We start from the raw sequence: 12510 nt of genomic DNA on the forward strand, positions 1-12510 counted from the left end.
CCTCCGACTGGTGCTTGGGAAGAAGCATCGGATGGATTTGGTTCTTCACATTCTTCGACAGGTGCTTGGGAAGAAGCATCAGATGGCTTTGGTTCTTCAGATCCTCCGACTGGTGCTTGGGAAGAAGCATCGGATGGATTTGGTTCTTCAGATCCTCCGACTGCTGCTTGGGAAGAAGCATCGGATGGCTTTGATTCTTCAGATCCTCCTACTGGTGTCTGGGAAGAAGCATCGGATGGCTTTGGTTCTTCAGATCCTCCTACTGGTGCTTGTGAAGATGCATCGGATGGCTTTGGTTCTTCAGATCCTCCGACTGGTGCTTGTGAAGATGCATCGGATGGCTTTGGTTCTTCAGATCCTCCGACTGGTGCTTGTGAAGATGCATCGGATGGCTTTAGTTCTTCAGATCCTCCGACTGGTGCTTGTGAAGAAGAATCGGATGGCTTTGATTCTTCAGATCCTCCGACTGGTGTCTGGGAAGAAGCATCGGATGGCTTTGGTTCTTCAGATCCTCCGACTGGTGCTTGGGAAGAAGCATCGGATGGCTTTGATTCTTCAGATCCTCCTACTGGTGTCTGGGAAGAAGCATCGGATGGCTTTGGTTCTTCAGATCCTCCTACTAGTGCTTGTGAAGAAGAATCGGATGGATTTGTTTCTTCAGATCCTCCGACTGGTGTCTGGGAAGAAGCATCGGATGGCTTTGGTTCTTCAGATCCTCCGACTGGTGCTTGGGAAGAAGCATCGGATGGCTTTGATTCTTCAGATCCTCCGACTGGTGTCTGGGAAGAAGCATCGGATGGCTTTGGTTCTTCAGATCCTCCGACTGGTGCTTGTGAAAATGCATCGGATGTTAAAATCGGTCCAGGCGATGGTGGGCGTGAAGTTTGAGGAGCATCAGATGGCTTAGCAGTTGTTTTTGACGGTTTTGGCTTTATCGTTGGTTTTGGTTTTTCCAATGGCTTCGGTTTTTTAGTTGGTTTCGTTTTTCTCGATGGTCGAGCGGTTCCACAACTACTGTTTTTTGGCTTTTCAGTGGTTGGAGGAGATTTTTTCACGAGTTGAAAAAGATCTTTGACATTGATTCGAGCACTGGAATGAACAACGGTCGGAGTTTCAGAAGTGGCCAACGGAGCAAGAGTATTATTGGTTCCTTCGGTTGGACGAGGGGCTTCCGTTTTCACGGGATGTGTCCAGAAAAATTCAAATGGTGCCGCAAACGCAACACCCACCAATGCCGGAATGATTATTAGTTTGAGATGCATTCTAAAAAATGGTTGAATTAGTATTTGAATTGAGGGATAAAAGAGAAAAAAAATTGTGGTTGTACACTACATCTCTCACTCTTTTAAACTAAAATCGTTTGTTTTCGAACGATTACATTTTCCCGCTCTTAGTTAACGTCATTCCAATCATCGCTTTGTTCTTTTATTATTGATAATAAAGAAGAATAGGTCATTTTTGTGTTTTTATGATAAGAAAATGAACCTGAGGTTCGGAAATTAGTGACGTAAGAACACCCACAAAAACATAATTTGATAGTTATTACCACTGAAATTTTGACAATTTCGTTTTGAATTGGGAAGATGGATACGGAGGAAAATAATAAGTTCTGAACGAAAAATATCAGTAACAGGATTCCTATCGAGTCATAGAAATCTTGGATGGAATTCTGAATGATCTCGGATTCATTCAGTTTCTGTTCGGGACGATAGTTTGACGCAATCTTTTCGTGCACTGGTTTCCCCTTTTCTTCTTGAATCTGAATGTGATCTGACTAGCTTATTCAACTTCTATTTTGAAGATGATTCAACTATTTTTCAAGAATTATGACTTCTTCTTTTTGTTACAATATTTTTGCCACACCATGTAGAACTGATCTCCGGTATTACCTTTGCTTTCTCATGAGTTCAAAAATGTTTTGAACATTTGGATGATTGTTTTACTGGTCCACTCACAATCATTCGTCACTCCAATCAGCTGAACTTTTTATTTGTTATTTCGATTGTTAGTTCTGTTCCTGAATTGCCCGCGGTATGTCCGGGGTATCAGGTACCTGTGATAAAATAGAAGAAAATCAACAAGAAATGAAACAAAATCGGTTTATTATGAACAAGTTAGAAAGAAACAACAAATAAAAGTTTAGAATTCAAGAAAACTCACTTAAAATCCTTAAAAAGAGTCTCTCGAAGGCTACGAGCCAAATCCAAGCTCGCAATCACTCAAAACTAAATTTAAATTGTGCGCGCGCCGAGCGGGATAGCGGAGTGTCGTTGCGTGGTTAGAGGGAACCTTTAGAAGCGGTTGGAGGGTAGATGCCCCAGGCAACTCCTGTCCACCCACACATACATAATTTGCTCGCCCAAAAACTGATAAGCAAAAATTTATAATATCTGATAAGGTTTTTAGATTCGTAAACCGGCAGAAACTGATGAAAGAATATCATGTGAATTACAGGCGTTTTTGGTTCAAGCATGACGGGAAATATAATAGAACGTGTAGACAGTTCAGGAATATCAACTTATCTAATCTTTTTTTGCTTTTTGTTGGAAAAACCCGAGATTCCGCAATTCCGAAACTCCAAAATTCCAAAATTCTAAAACTGTATATCCTTAACTCTAAAACTCTAAAATTTCAAAATTCTGGAAATCCGAAATCCGGAAATTCAGAAATACTGAGATATTCCGAGATTCCGAAACTACGAAGTTCTAACGTTCTGAAACCCCGAAATTCCGAAATTCTAAAATTCTAACAATCGAAAATTCGAAAATTCCGATTTAGGAATTGTCAAGCTCAAAAGTTTGGCAACTCTAAAATTCGAAATTTCCGGAATTCCGAACTTTAGAATATCTCATATCCTGGAATTCGAAAAGTTTACAAATCAAAATTTCGGAAATTCAAAATGTCAAAAGTCCGGATTTTCAGAAGTTTGATGAAATTCATCATGAAATTCAAGGGTTTTTTGTATTTTCTTCAGTTCAATGGATTCGTTTCAAATTGATTCTTTTTTTTTTCATATCCTGAATCTATTTTCATTGCAGTTGTCTGTTTTTCTTTTTTTTTTATACGAAAGGAAGCTGAAGATAAAGGTTTTATTTCAATTTAACAGTTTATTTTCAAAACAATGAAAATTATAAAAACTCAGTTCATTCAAATTTATTTCTTATCAATAAAGTCGAAGTAGAACGTGCCCTTTCCTTTGTGATGATGGTGTCCACCAGGACGTCGATTCCGTGGTCCTGGTGAACCTGTTGGGCGTCCTGTTAGTGGTGGGGGAGAGCTCGGTGGTCCGGATGGTTGAGTCTCGGCAGAAGGATGGGCAGAGGGTTGTGAAGCTTCTGATTGCTGATGATTTTGAGACGGCTGAGAATCTTCGGAGGGTTCCCCAGATGGTTCTGAACCTTTCAACAGATCGTTCTGAACCTCTGACTGTCCAACAGCCGAAAACGCAATACCAACGAGTGCCAGAAGGATTGTTAGCTTGAGACTCATTCTAAAGAAAAATGATTGAATAAGTATTTGAAATGAAGGAGAAAGAGAAAGAAACTTAATGATTTGATAGTACATCTCTTCGGTTTTTTATACTAAAAACGTTTGTTTTCGAACGATTCGATTTTCCGGCTCTTACCTAACATCTTCATTCCAATCATCGTTTTGTTCTTCTGTTGTCAAAACAACGAATAGGTCATTTAGATGTTTTATGATAGGAAGATGAATATTAGGTTGGGAATCTAGTGACGTAAGAACACCCACAAAAACATAATTTGATAGTTATTGTCATGGTTTCATAAATGTTTTGAACATTGGGGTGACTTTTTACTGGTCCACACATAGTCATTCACCGCTCCAATCAGCGGAACTCATTTTTTTGTTATTTTGGTTCTGATTGTGAGTTCTGTCTCTGTCTGCCCACACAATTCTAAAATTCTAAGGCTTAGAAAGTCAGATATTCTGGCTCGTATTATCTCTTTATTAATTTCGTCATTTCAGTTGTTTTTCCCTTTTAAAAAATTTATCTTTTTTTAAACCAAAGGAAGCTGAAGAAAATTGTTTTATTTCAATTTTACATTTTATGTACAAAACAATGACATTTCAATAAAAATAGCAGTTCATACAAAATTATTTCTTATCAACGAAATCGAAGTAGAAAACTCCCTTTCCTGTGTGATGATGGGGTGGTCGTCGAGTCGGTGGTCCGGGTGGTCCTGTTGGACGGGTTGGGCGTACTGGACGGCGAGTTGGTGGAGGTGGACGACGGGTTGGTGGACCTGGACGGCGAGTTGGTCGTGGTGGAGGGCTTGGTGGTCCGGATGGTTGAGGCTTGTCGGATGGTTGTGGCTTATCGGAAGGTTGCGGAGCTTCAGAAGGTTCTGCAGATGGTTCCGGTTCATCAGAAGGTTCGGCAGAGGGTTGTGGTGCGTCTGATGGCTGAGGATCTTTGGAGGGTTCCACAGATGGTTCTGGACCTGATGACGGTTGTGGCTCATCGGAAGGTTCAGCAGAGGGTTGTGGAGCTTCTGAAGGTTCTGCGGATGGATGAGGATCTTCGGAGGGTTCCACAGATGGTTCAGGCTTATCGGATGGTTCTGGTTCTTCGGATGGTCCTACTGGTCCTGGCGAAGATGCGTCGGATGGTTGTTCAGACGGTTCTGCAGATGGTTCTGGCTGTTCGGATGGTTGAGGCTCGTCAGACGGTTCGGCAGAGGGTTGTGGTGCGTCTGATGGCTGAGGATCTTTGGAGGGTTCCACAGATGGTTCTGGACCTGATGACGGTTGTGGCTCATCGGAAGGTTCAGCAGAGGGTTGTGGAGCTTCTGAAGGTTCTGCGGATGGATGAGGATCTTCGGAGGGTTCCACAGATGGTTCAGGCTTATCGGATGGTTCTGGTTCTTCGGATGGTCCTACTGGTCCTGGCGAAGATGCGTCGGATGGTTGTTCAGACGGTTCTGCAGATGGTTCTGGCTGTTCGGATGGTTGAGGCTCGTCAGACGGTTCGGCAGAGGGTTGTGGTTCGTCTGATGGCTGAGGATCTTTGGAGGGTTCCACAGATGGTTCTGGCTGATCCGATGGTTGTGGCTCATCAGACGGCTTGGCTGAAGGTTGGGGAGCGTCGGATGGTTGTTCGGATGGCTCTGCAGATGGCTCAGGTTTGTCAGATGGTTCTGGCTCTTCAGATGGTTGTGGCTTAGCAGATGGCTCTGGTTCATCAGAAGGTCCGGCAGAGGGTTGTGGCTCGTCTGATGGCTGAGGATCTGCGGAGGGTTCCACGGATGGTTCAGGCTTATCAGATGGTTCTGGTTCTTCCGATGGCTCTACTGGTCTTGGTGAGGGTTGCTCAGATGGTTCTGGGGATGGCTCCGCAGACGGCTCTGGCTGGTCGGATGGTTGTGGCTCATCAGATGGCTGCACTGAGGGTTGTGGAGCATCGGATGGCTGTTCGGAGGGCTCTGCAGAGGGCTCAGGTTCGTCAGATGGTTCTGGTGGGTTTGGTGGCTGTGGACCCTTGGTCATCGGTCCAGGCGATGGTGGGCTAGAAGGATCCGGCTTGTCAGATGGCTCAGCAGATGGTTGTGGCTCTTCCGACGGTTGAAAGGGGCCAGAGGTACTTTTTATTGGCTCTTCAGTGGGTGAAGATGGAGCTTCAGAAGGAACTTCTGGTGTCGAAGAGCTTGGTACTTCTGGAGCTGCAGAAGATGGAGCATCAGTAACAATGATTGGAGCAGCAGAAGAAACAATAATTGGAGCCTGAGTCGGTGGAGCCAGTGTAGTAGTGGTTCCTTTTGTTGGACGTGGAGCTTTGGTTTTGTGGTGATGATGATGGTGATGATGCCTCCAGTGAAGGTCCGATGGCGCAGCAAACAAAGCACCCACCAGTGCCAGAAGGATTGTTAGTTTCAGTTTCATTCTATAATATGTCAAAATTAGTATTTGGAAAAAAGAATGAGGAAAAAGAAACTTGATGATTTGATGTAACAACTCCTCTCCTTATATACTCGACTTGTTTATCCTTTCACATGATTTTCACTGCTCTTTTTTGACAGCGTCACTTCGAGCACATCCTTGTTCTATTTGTTATCAAAAAACGAATAGGTCAATTGGGTGTAATTGTGATAAGAAGCCGAAGAGAATTGTGGGTTTGGAATTTAGTGACGGAAGAACACCCACAGAAACATTATTGGACAGTTATTGTCAATGACATTTTGACAATTTTGTCTCAAAAGGAGGTAGGTGAGTGATGTCAGAGAAGAAATTCTGAGTATTCTCAACCTCACGACGTTAGAAAACATTTAGAAAAAAGATAGATGGATATCGGAAGAATCTTTCTTAACACACTACTAGTCAATAAGATACAGTTTAAATGTTTTTTCAGGCTATTTTGACCATTTTCAGGAGTCTGGAGCTCGACTGTCAAGTTTCTGATCTCTTTGAAATTTCCAGAAACTGGCCAATAGCTGAAAAACAAGAAACTTTCAAAATTTTTTGTGAGTGCCAAGTTTTTAATCTAGGCCTGTTTTACACTCCCCAAAATTTTCAGAGTGATAGGATACTTGACAGCCGAGCTTCAGACTCCTGAGAATGATCAGAATAGCCAAAAATCAACTGGAAAAAAAGGCTTTTGTTTATCTTGTTGACCGGTACTGTATACTGAACTTCGTTAATCTGAACTGATTTTCCAGTCATTATTCAATCGTACTTAATCTTTCCGTGTTTTTAATCAAATTTTTGTTTATTATTTCGGTTTTTGGCTTCTATCTCCGTCCACCCACACATGCAGAATTTGCTCGCCCAAAAACTGATAAGCAACAAATTAATCTGTCTTTGATAAGTTTTTTTGATTCGTAAAACCGCTCAAATGAAGAGACTCATGTGATATACAATTTATTGGGTTCAAGAGAAAGTGACCGGAAACAATCAGAAAATGACGATAGTTGAATGGATACACTGTTTAGCTTGTGAACTCATTGAGGGATACAGTAAAACCTGTATTAGAAGGGCCCCCACACTGTCAATTTTGAGCTGAATTATCTCAGTTCGTACGAAAGATATCAAAAAATGGTCAACTGTCAAAATGTTTACCACAATATCAAAAATACTTTGTCAGTTGACTACTTCTCGATATCTTTCACAAGAACTGAGATAAACTGGATCAAAGGGGAAAATTAGGGGTGGCGTTTCATTTGAGTGTTCCCGATATGTTCGTTTTTCGGAATGTTTTTGAAATCGTGTTCCTTTCTACCTCCATCCCACCTCCGAGTTCATTTACATATTGAAATGTCATATATCCCTCTTTTCCTCGTATTCATTCTCCAATGACCCCATTTCCATATAATAATGCCACATCTATATGCCCAAGCCTTTCTTTTTATGTCCGCTTCTTCTTTTCCTGTGTTAAAACACGACAAAAAGAGTTTTAAAAGTCAACTCTGAACAACGAAATGATTGATGATTGCCGACTTGCGCACACGATTATCGACACATTAGAGAGCCAGCATTCCTTTCCCTTCAGGGACCCCTTCTTCTTCTTTTTTCTTCCTCCAATTTTTCTTCTGGCGCCGTTGTCCTCCTGATCGTCGTCGTCGTCGTTCTTGTCGTCTCGTTGTTTTGTCTTCTCCACACATGTGTTTCTGGAGAAGAATTCTTCTCGTAATACCCATTTTATTTTTTCTTCACTCGTGCGTTATTTCCTTCTCCTTCTGCGAGTTTTTTTTCCGTTGTCGCCATCAAAATGGCAAACAAATCGGTCCAAGTCGGATGACGAGTCTGAGAAGAAAACCAATTCAATTATCCCCCTTTCTCATAGTCGAGGAGCATTTTTGAATTTTGAGAAGCACAAACCAGATGATGCGGATGGGTTTGTACTACTTTGTTGTAAAGTTAGTACGTCTCTCGAATTTTAGGAAAGCGTTTTTTTTTATTCTAAAAACTACCTTATATTGTTTATTGTCCAGTTTTCTAGTGTTTACAGTAAAAATAAAAAGTGGAAATTCTTAAAATGTAGCTGTTCATGGATATCCTACACCCTCTAATATAATGATCCATACTTATTAACTTTAAGCCTATATATCTCATTTCTTGTGAAAGATATCAAAGAGTGTCCAACAGACAAGATATTTATCATAATAGCAAAAATATTTTCCCAGTTGAAAACTTTTTGGTAACTTTCTTAGGAACCGAGATAAATTGGCCCAGACTTAACAGTGTGGGAGGCCCTTCGTGTTCAGGCTTTACGGTAAATTTGAAGATGGCTGAATTGTAGCTTTTCATAGAAATGTTTCTTACTGTCTTATGATTTTCTAGACTTCTGGTTTTCAAGATTCTTCAGGACTGAATTCTTAGGTTCCGAGCTTTCACAATTCCCTTCCAGGATTCAGTTTTCGATATATAAATTAGTTTTTACAATTAAAAATTTTTTTTTTGAAATCTGATATCCTTTTCTCTATCAAAGTTTTCATTTCACCCTCCCCAACAACTGTCCGGGTGTCGAGGTGTGAAAACAAAATCACATCCACAAATCAAAAAAAAAAGTTACAAGTTTTAATATGATCCTTATCTATTGTCATTGCCCCTCCCTTTGTTTCAATGTGATAATCATCTCTATGAAAAGAGCAAAAGATATGTCATATGTGTATTGAAACGAACGGATGGATGGCCGAGGAGCAACACAACCGAATGAAAATTAATTGCGAATTGAAGTGACGCAAGTGTTGCAATTCGAGATTTACGACGTGCCAGCGGGTGGAGAAAGAGACTTCTTCACTCATCACTTTTGGTTTAACAATTCTCTCGTTCTCTCTCATTTTCTTCTATTTTCTTTCTTGTCAGTTTGACACGGATGCCCGTGTGCTCCCTCTCTCTTTTCTTCATATTTTATATCGGTCAAAACCCATATCACTTGTTTTTTTTGCTCGTGTTGTTCTCCAAGTGTTTTATTGCCTCTCAAGAATTTATTGGTTCTAACCAGAAGTGCAGGTGGCCTCTCTTCTAGGATCGAGCCTATCCATCTTCTCTCCACTCAATTGTACTCGCTTCTTCTTTGGATTCATTTCCATATTCCTATCCATTCCATTTTTTTTCCAGAAATGGCATCGTTCACGTCGCCAGACATTGACGAGAAATTGGCACTTCTCCATCGAGAAATGGCATCTCTTCGGGTTGAATGTGACCGCCTTCTCAATAAACATCTTATCGTCGAGCACACACTTTCACAGGTAAACAACTCATGGAAAAAAGAGGAGAAGAACTTGTTTATCCGATCGTTAGAGATTCGATTTATCGCTCGCTTCTTCTCGTTCGTATCAGTGTTAAACCTAGATGTAGCTACACGAATTACTTGTTTTATTAGCTACATAACTGTTTCTAGATGACTAGTACTTCTTGTTTAACATCTTAAAAATGAAATAGGGACCAGCCAAACAGTAAAATTTAAGCTCAAGAATCTCGATTCTTGTGAAAGAAAAAAAGCTCGTTAACTGATAAAGTATTGGTGATATTACGATAAACAATTGATTGGTTGACAACTTTTTGATTTGTTTCCCAGGTACCGAGACACTTGAGTTCAAAGTTGAAAATTTGGATGAACTTCTGTTAGAGAATTTTTCGATGATTATCCTCTATTTTTGAAAAATGCCATTTCCAGAGTTGCTCTGGTTGGCCGAACGGAGCAGCTGACACGTCATCTGCTTACAACACGGGCGGTGAATCCTGTAGGAGTGTTTCAGTGACTCCGGACGGAGTTTTTGTGCCTACCACCAGGTAAGTAGCACTCGTCCTCTCAATACCATTTTCTAAAATTCTAGCAATTCTCAAATGCTCCAACCACAACAGTCTCCTCGAGTCCTCCGTCGAACTGTCAAAATGGCGAGTCCAGCTGTTCAACGTCGTCCAATTCCACTTCCACAGAATCTTCCTATTTCCTCCCGTCCTCCAACTGTTGTTCTTCTTCCCCATGATAGTCCTGAACATATAAATCGACCCATTCATCGAACTCATCAAGAACTTCCGATTCCTGAAGACGTCGCTTCCATGGTGTCTTCGACAAAAACGCCACGATCCATCATCCGAGCACCATCCGCAGTTTTTGGAGCATTAAAAGGGAGTAGTTTGAGGAAATTATCGATTTCCAGGAACATTCAAATGACGAGTAAAAGCAATAAAGACGAGAGTGAAAAGAAGGAAAAAGAAGCGGAAGAATATGCGAAGAGATTCAGAATTCCATCGTATTCTGTAGTTTTGAAGGAAGAAAAGAAGAGAAGTTCATTTCGGATTCCAGTTCCCCAATATTTCCGATCATCGAAGACAAAGACAAAAGTTTATCAAGTTGATGCTCAAGAAGAAGAAGAAGAAATTGAAGAAGTTGTGGACGAAGAAAAAATGGCAGCCAAGACAGATTTAGGAGATACAACTGTTCATTATAAATGGAAAGTCAAGAGGCGATGTGATGGATCAAGATATATTGTTAAGCGGCCGATAAGAAGTCAGATTTTGAAAAAGAGAGAGGCTCAGGTGTACAGGGAAAGAGCTCCGATATCGACGGATGATGATGCAATGAGCGAGTTAAAGGTTAGCAACTATGATTCTGAATTCTCTATACTTGTATTTTCCAGCTCGGAAGATTTCATACGAAAGAAGAAAGAAAGCGGATATTGGAGAGGGAAAAAACGAAGAAATTGATGAAGTTGCAACAGAAAATGATGGAAAAAGCGCATCCGTCGGAGCAGGTAGAGTTGCTGAAAATATTATTTTCAACAATAACTTATGTTTCTAACTGATTTGTGAAATAAGGCTTCCGCCCGGTCGGTAAATATAGCCGACCGACCGACCGACCAACCGACCTCCGACCCAGCCGACCGACATCCAACCAAGCTGACTGTCGGTTAGAGACTGTTTGCGTACGCAGCATTTTATTTCACGACAATCTTTTTTTTGATTTTCTGAACTTCAATGCTGCGTACGCAAACACTTGACCTCCAAATACACACGAGTTCGGTCGGCGGTCGCTCGGTAGGAGACAATTTCTGACTGACCGAAACGAAAGCCTTAACTGGATTGCAAATTTTCAGTATTAAATTTCCAGGTGATCTACCAAATGTCCCAACAAAAGCTGGCTCGCCAAAAAGAAGCAATGGTGATGGATGAATTCGTCACCACCAGAGAAGTCCTTTCCAGTCGTACCCGTCCTGATGGCATTCATGGAGTTGTTTCGGTGACAACTGTCTAACTGTTATTCCGTTGATTTCTCATATCTTTCATTTTCTCAAAAACCAAATGTTATTACGGATATAAAGTTAAGTTCTAATAAAGATTCATTTTCTCTAACTACCGCTTCAGTGAATTAACATGTCTCATAAACTTCGTGATCCTTGATGCTTCCAGTTCGTTCTTCCAATCTCCTCCAATCTTGAAATCCGATCCAACAATAAATCCATGAGCTTTGACAAAATCTCTTGCATTCTTCCCATTGATTCCACTTCCAATCAACACTGGAAATTCGGAAACTCCTCTCAAAACTTGGCTCATTTCTTCCGTACTTGCAGCACTTCCAGTGGAACTTCCAGTCACAATTACTCCATCAGCGCAGTTAAATTTCGCATCTTTTGCCATTTCTTGAATTGATACATCTGCAGTAATAGAATGCGCACTATGCTTCTTCTTGATATCCGTGAAAACTGCCACATGATCAGCCTTCAAAGAAGATCTGTATCTTAGAAGACCTCCGGCACATCCATCAATCCATCCTTCGTCAGCCACGTGGGAATATACGAATCCTTCTGCTCTGATGAAATCGAGTCCAGTTGTATAGGCAACTCCTATTGCTTCTCGATTGGCTGCTGCGAGAATTTGAATACCGGTTAGTGCTCCCGGATGATGAGCATCTCTAGATTTCACAAGTTGATCGGAAGCCAATGACATTGCACTGACAATTTCTGGATTTGCAGGTGGTTTAACATATGGAACATCGTGCATATTCTCCACAATAACTCCATCCACTCCATTCTTGAAATACACATCCGCTTCTTTTCGAACCTTCTTCAGAATAGCAGACATTGGAAGAGTGTTTGATGGAGTTCTGGAAACTTGCCTTTTGAATTTTCAGTTTCAAAAAAACATACCCTGGAAGTGCCGGGACATGGATCATTCCGAAAACAAGAGGTCGTGAAGAATTCAATAGTTTGGAAACCACCACTCTTTGTACCATGTTGAATAACGTTCTGTAATAATGCAAAATTAAAAAAAAAAGGCAAATCGAGGAAAGCGAAAATCAATATGCCTGCGACTGACCATTATCTAGATGACCGAAATGGGGGAGAGAGATAACATGTTCTTTTGGCAGTTTTTGTTATCTACGAATGCGATAGTAGGAGACAATGAAACACAAATTTTTCTCGATCGTAGAAAGGCATGGATCCATTTTGAACAGTAAATGAACAGTAGATTCATATTCCAATTAAACAATTCTGAGAATTTGGATTTTTGTGATTTTGAAATTCTGAAATTCAGAGATTCTAAGATTCT

The 12510-nt window shown here is 41.0% G+C and overlaps 4 protein-coding genes across 4 annotated transcripts; 1 reads left to right on the top strand and 3 right to left on the bottom strand.

The window, feature by feature from the left end:
- Positions 1-3153: 3153 nt before the first annotated feature.
- CBG26461 lies at positions 3154-3489 on the bottom strand (the record flags this gene model as incomplete). The annotated part of the gene is made up of 1 exon (XM_045235980.1): positions 3154-3489. The coding sequence occupies one exon, from the start codon at positions 3487-3489 to the stop codon at positions 3154-3156; it is 336 nt and encodes a 111-aa protein (XP_045098308.1).
- A 627-nt stretch (positions 3490-4116) lies between these two features.
- Positions 4117-5901, bottom strand: CBG04386 (the record flags this gene model as incomplete). Its single annotated transcript, XM_002634344.1, has 1 exon — positions 4117-5901. The coding sequence occupies one exon, from the start codon at positions 5899-5901 to the stop codon at positions 4117-4119; it is 1785 nt and encodes a 594-aa protein (XP_002634390.1).
- Positions 5902-9077: 3176 nt separating this feature from the next.
- Positions 9078-11215, top strand: CBG04388 (the record flags this gene model as incomplete). The annotated part of the gene is made up of 5 exons (XM_002634345.1): positions 9078-9206; positions 9635-9750; positions 9795-10557; positions 10602-10715; positions 11072-11215. 5 exons carry the CDS (start codon positions 9078-9080, stop codon positions 11213-11215), a joined length of 1266 nt encoding a protein of 421 aa, XP_002634391.1.
- Positions 11216-11313: 98 nt separating this feature from the next.
- Positions 11314-12193, bottom strand: CBG04389 (the record flags this gene model as incomplete). Its single annotated transcript, XM_045235981.1, has 3 exons — positions 11314-11477; positions 11526-12064; positions 12108-12193. 3 exons carry the CDS (start codon positions 12191-12193, stop codon positions 11314-11316), a joined length of 789 nt encoding a protein of 262 aa, XP_045092662.1.
- Positions 12194-12510: the final 317 nt, after the last annotated feature.

The sequence above is a fragment of the Caenorhabditis briggsae genome (genome assembly GCF_000004555.2).
Source record: "Caenorhabditis briggsae complete genome, chrIV, whole genome shotgun sequence".
NCBI classification, from domain to species: Eukaryota; Metazoa; Nematoda; class Chromadorea; order Rhabditida; family Rhabditidae; genus Caenorhabditis; species Caenorhabditis briggsae.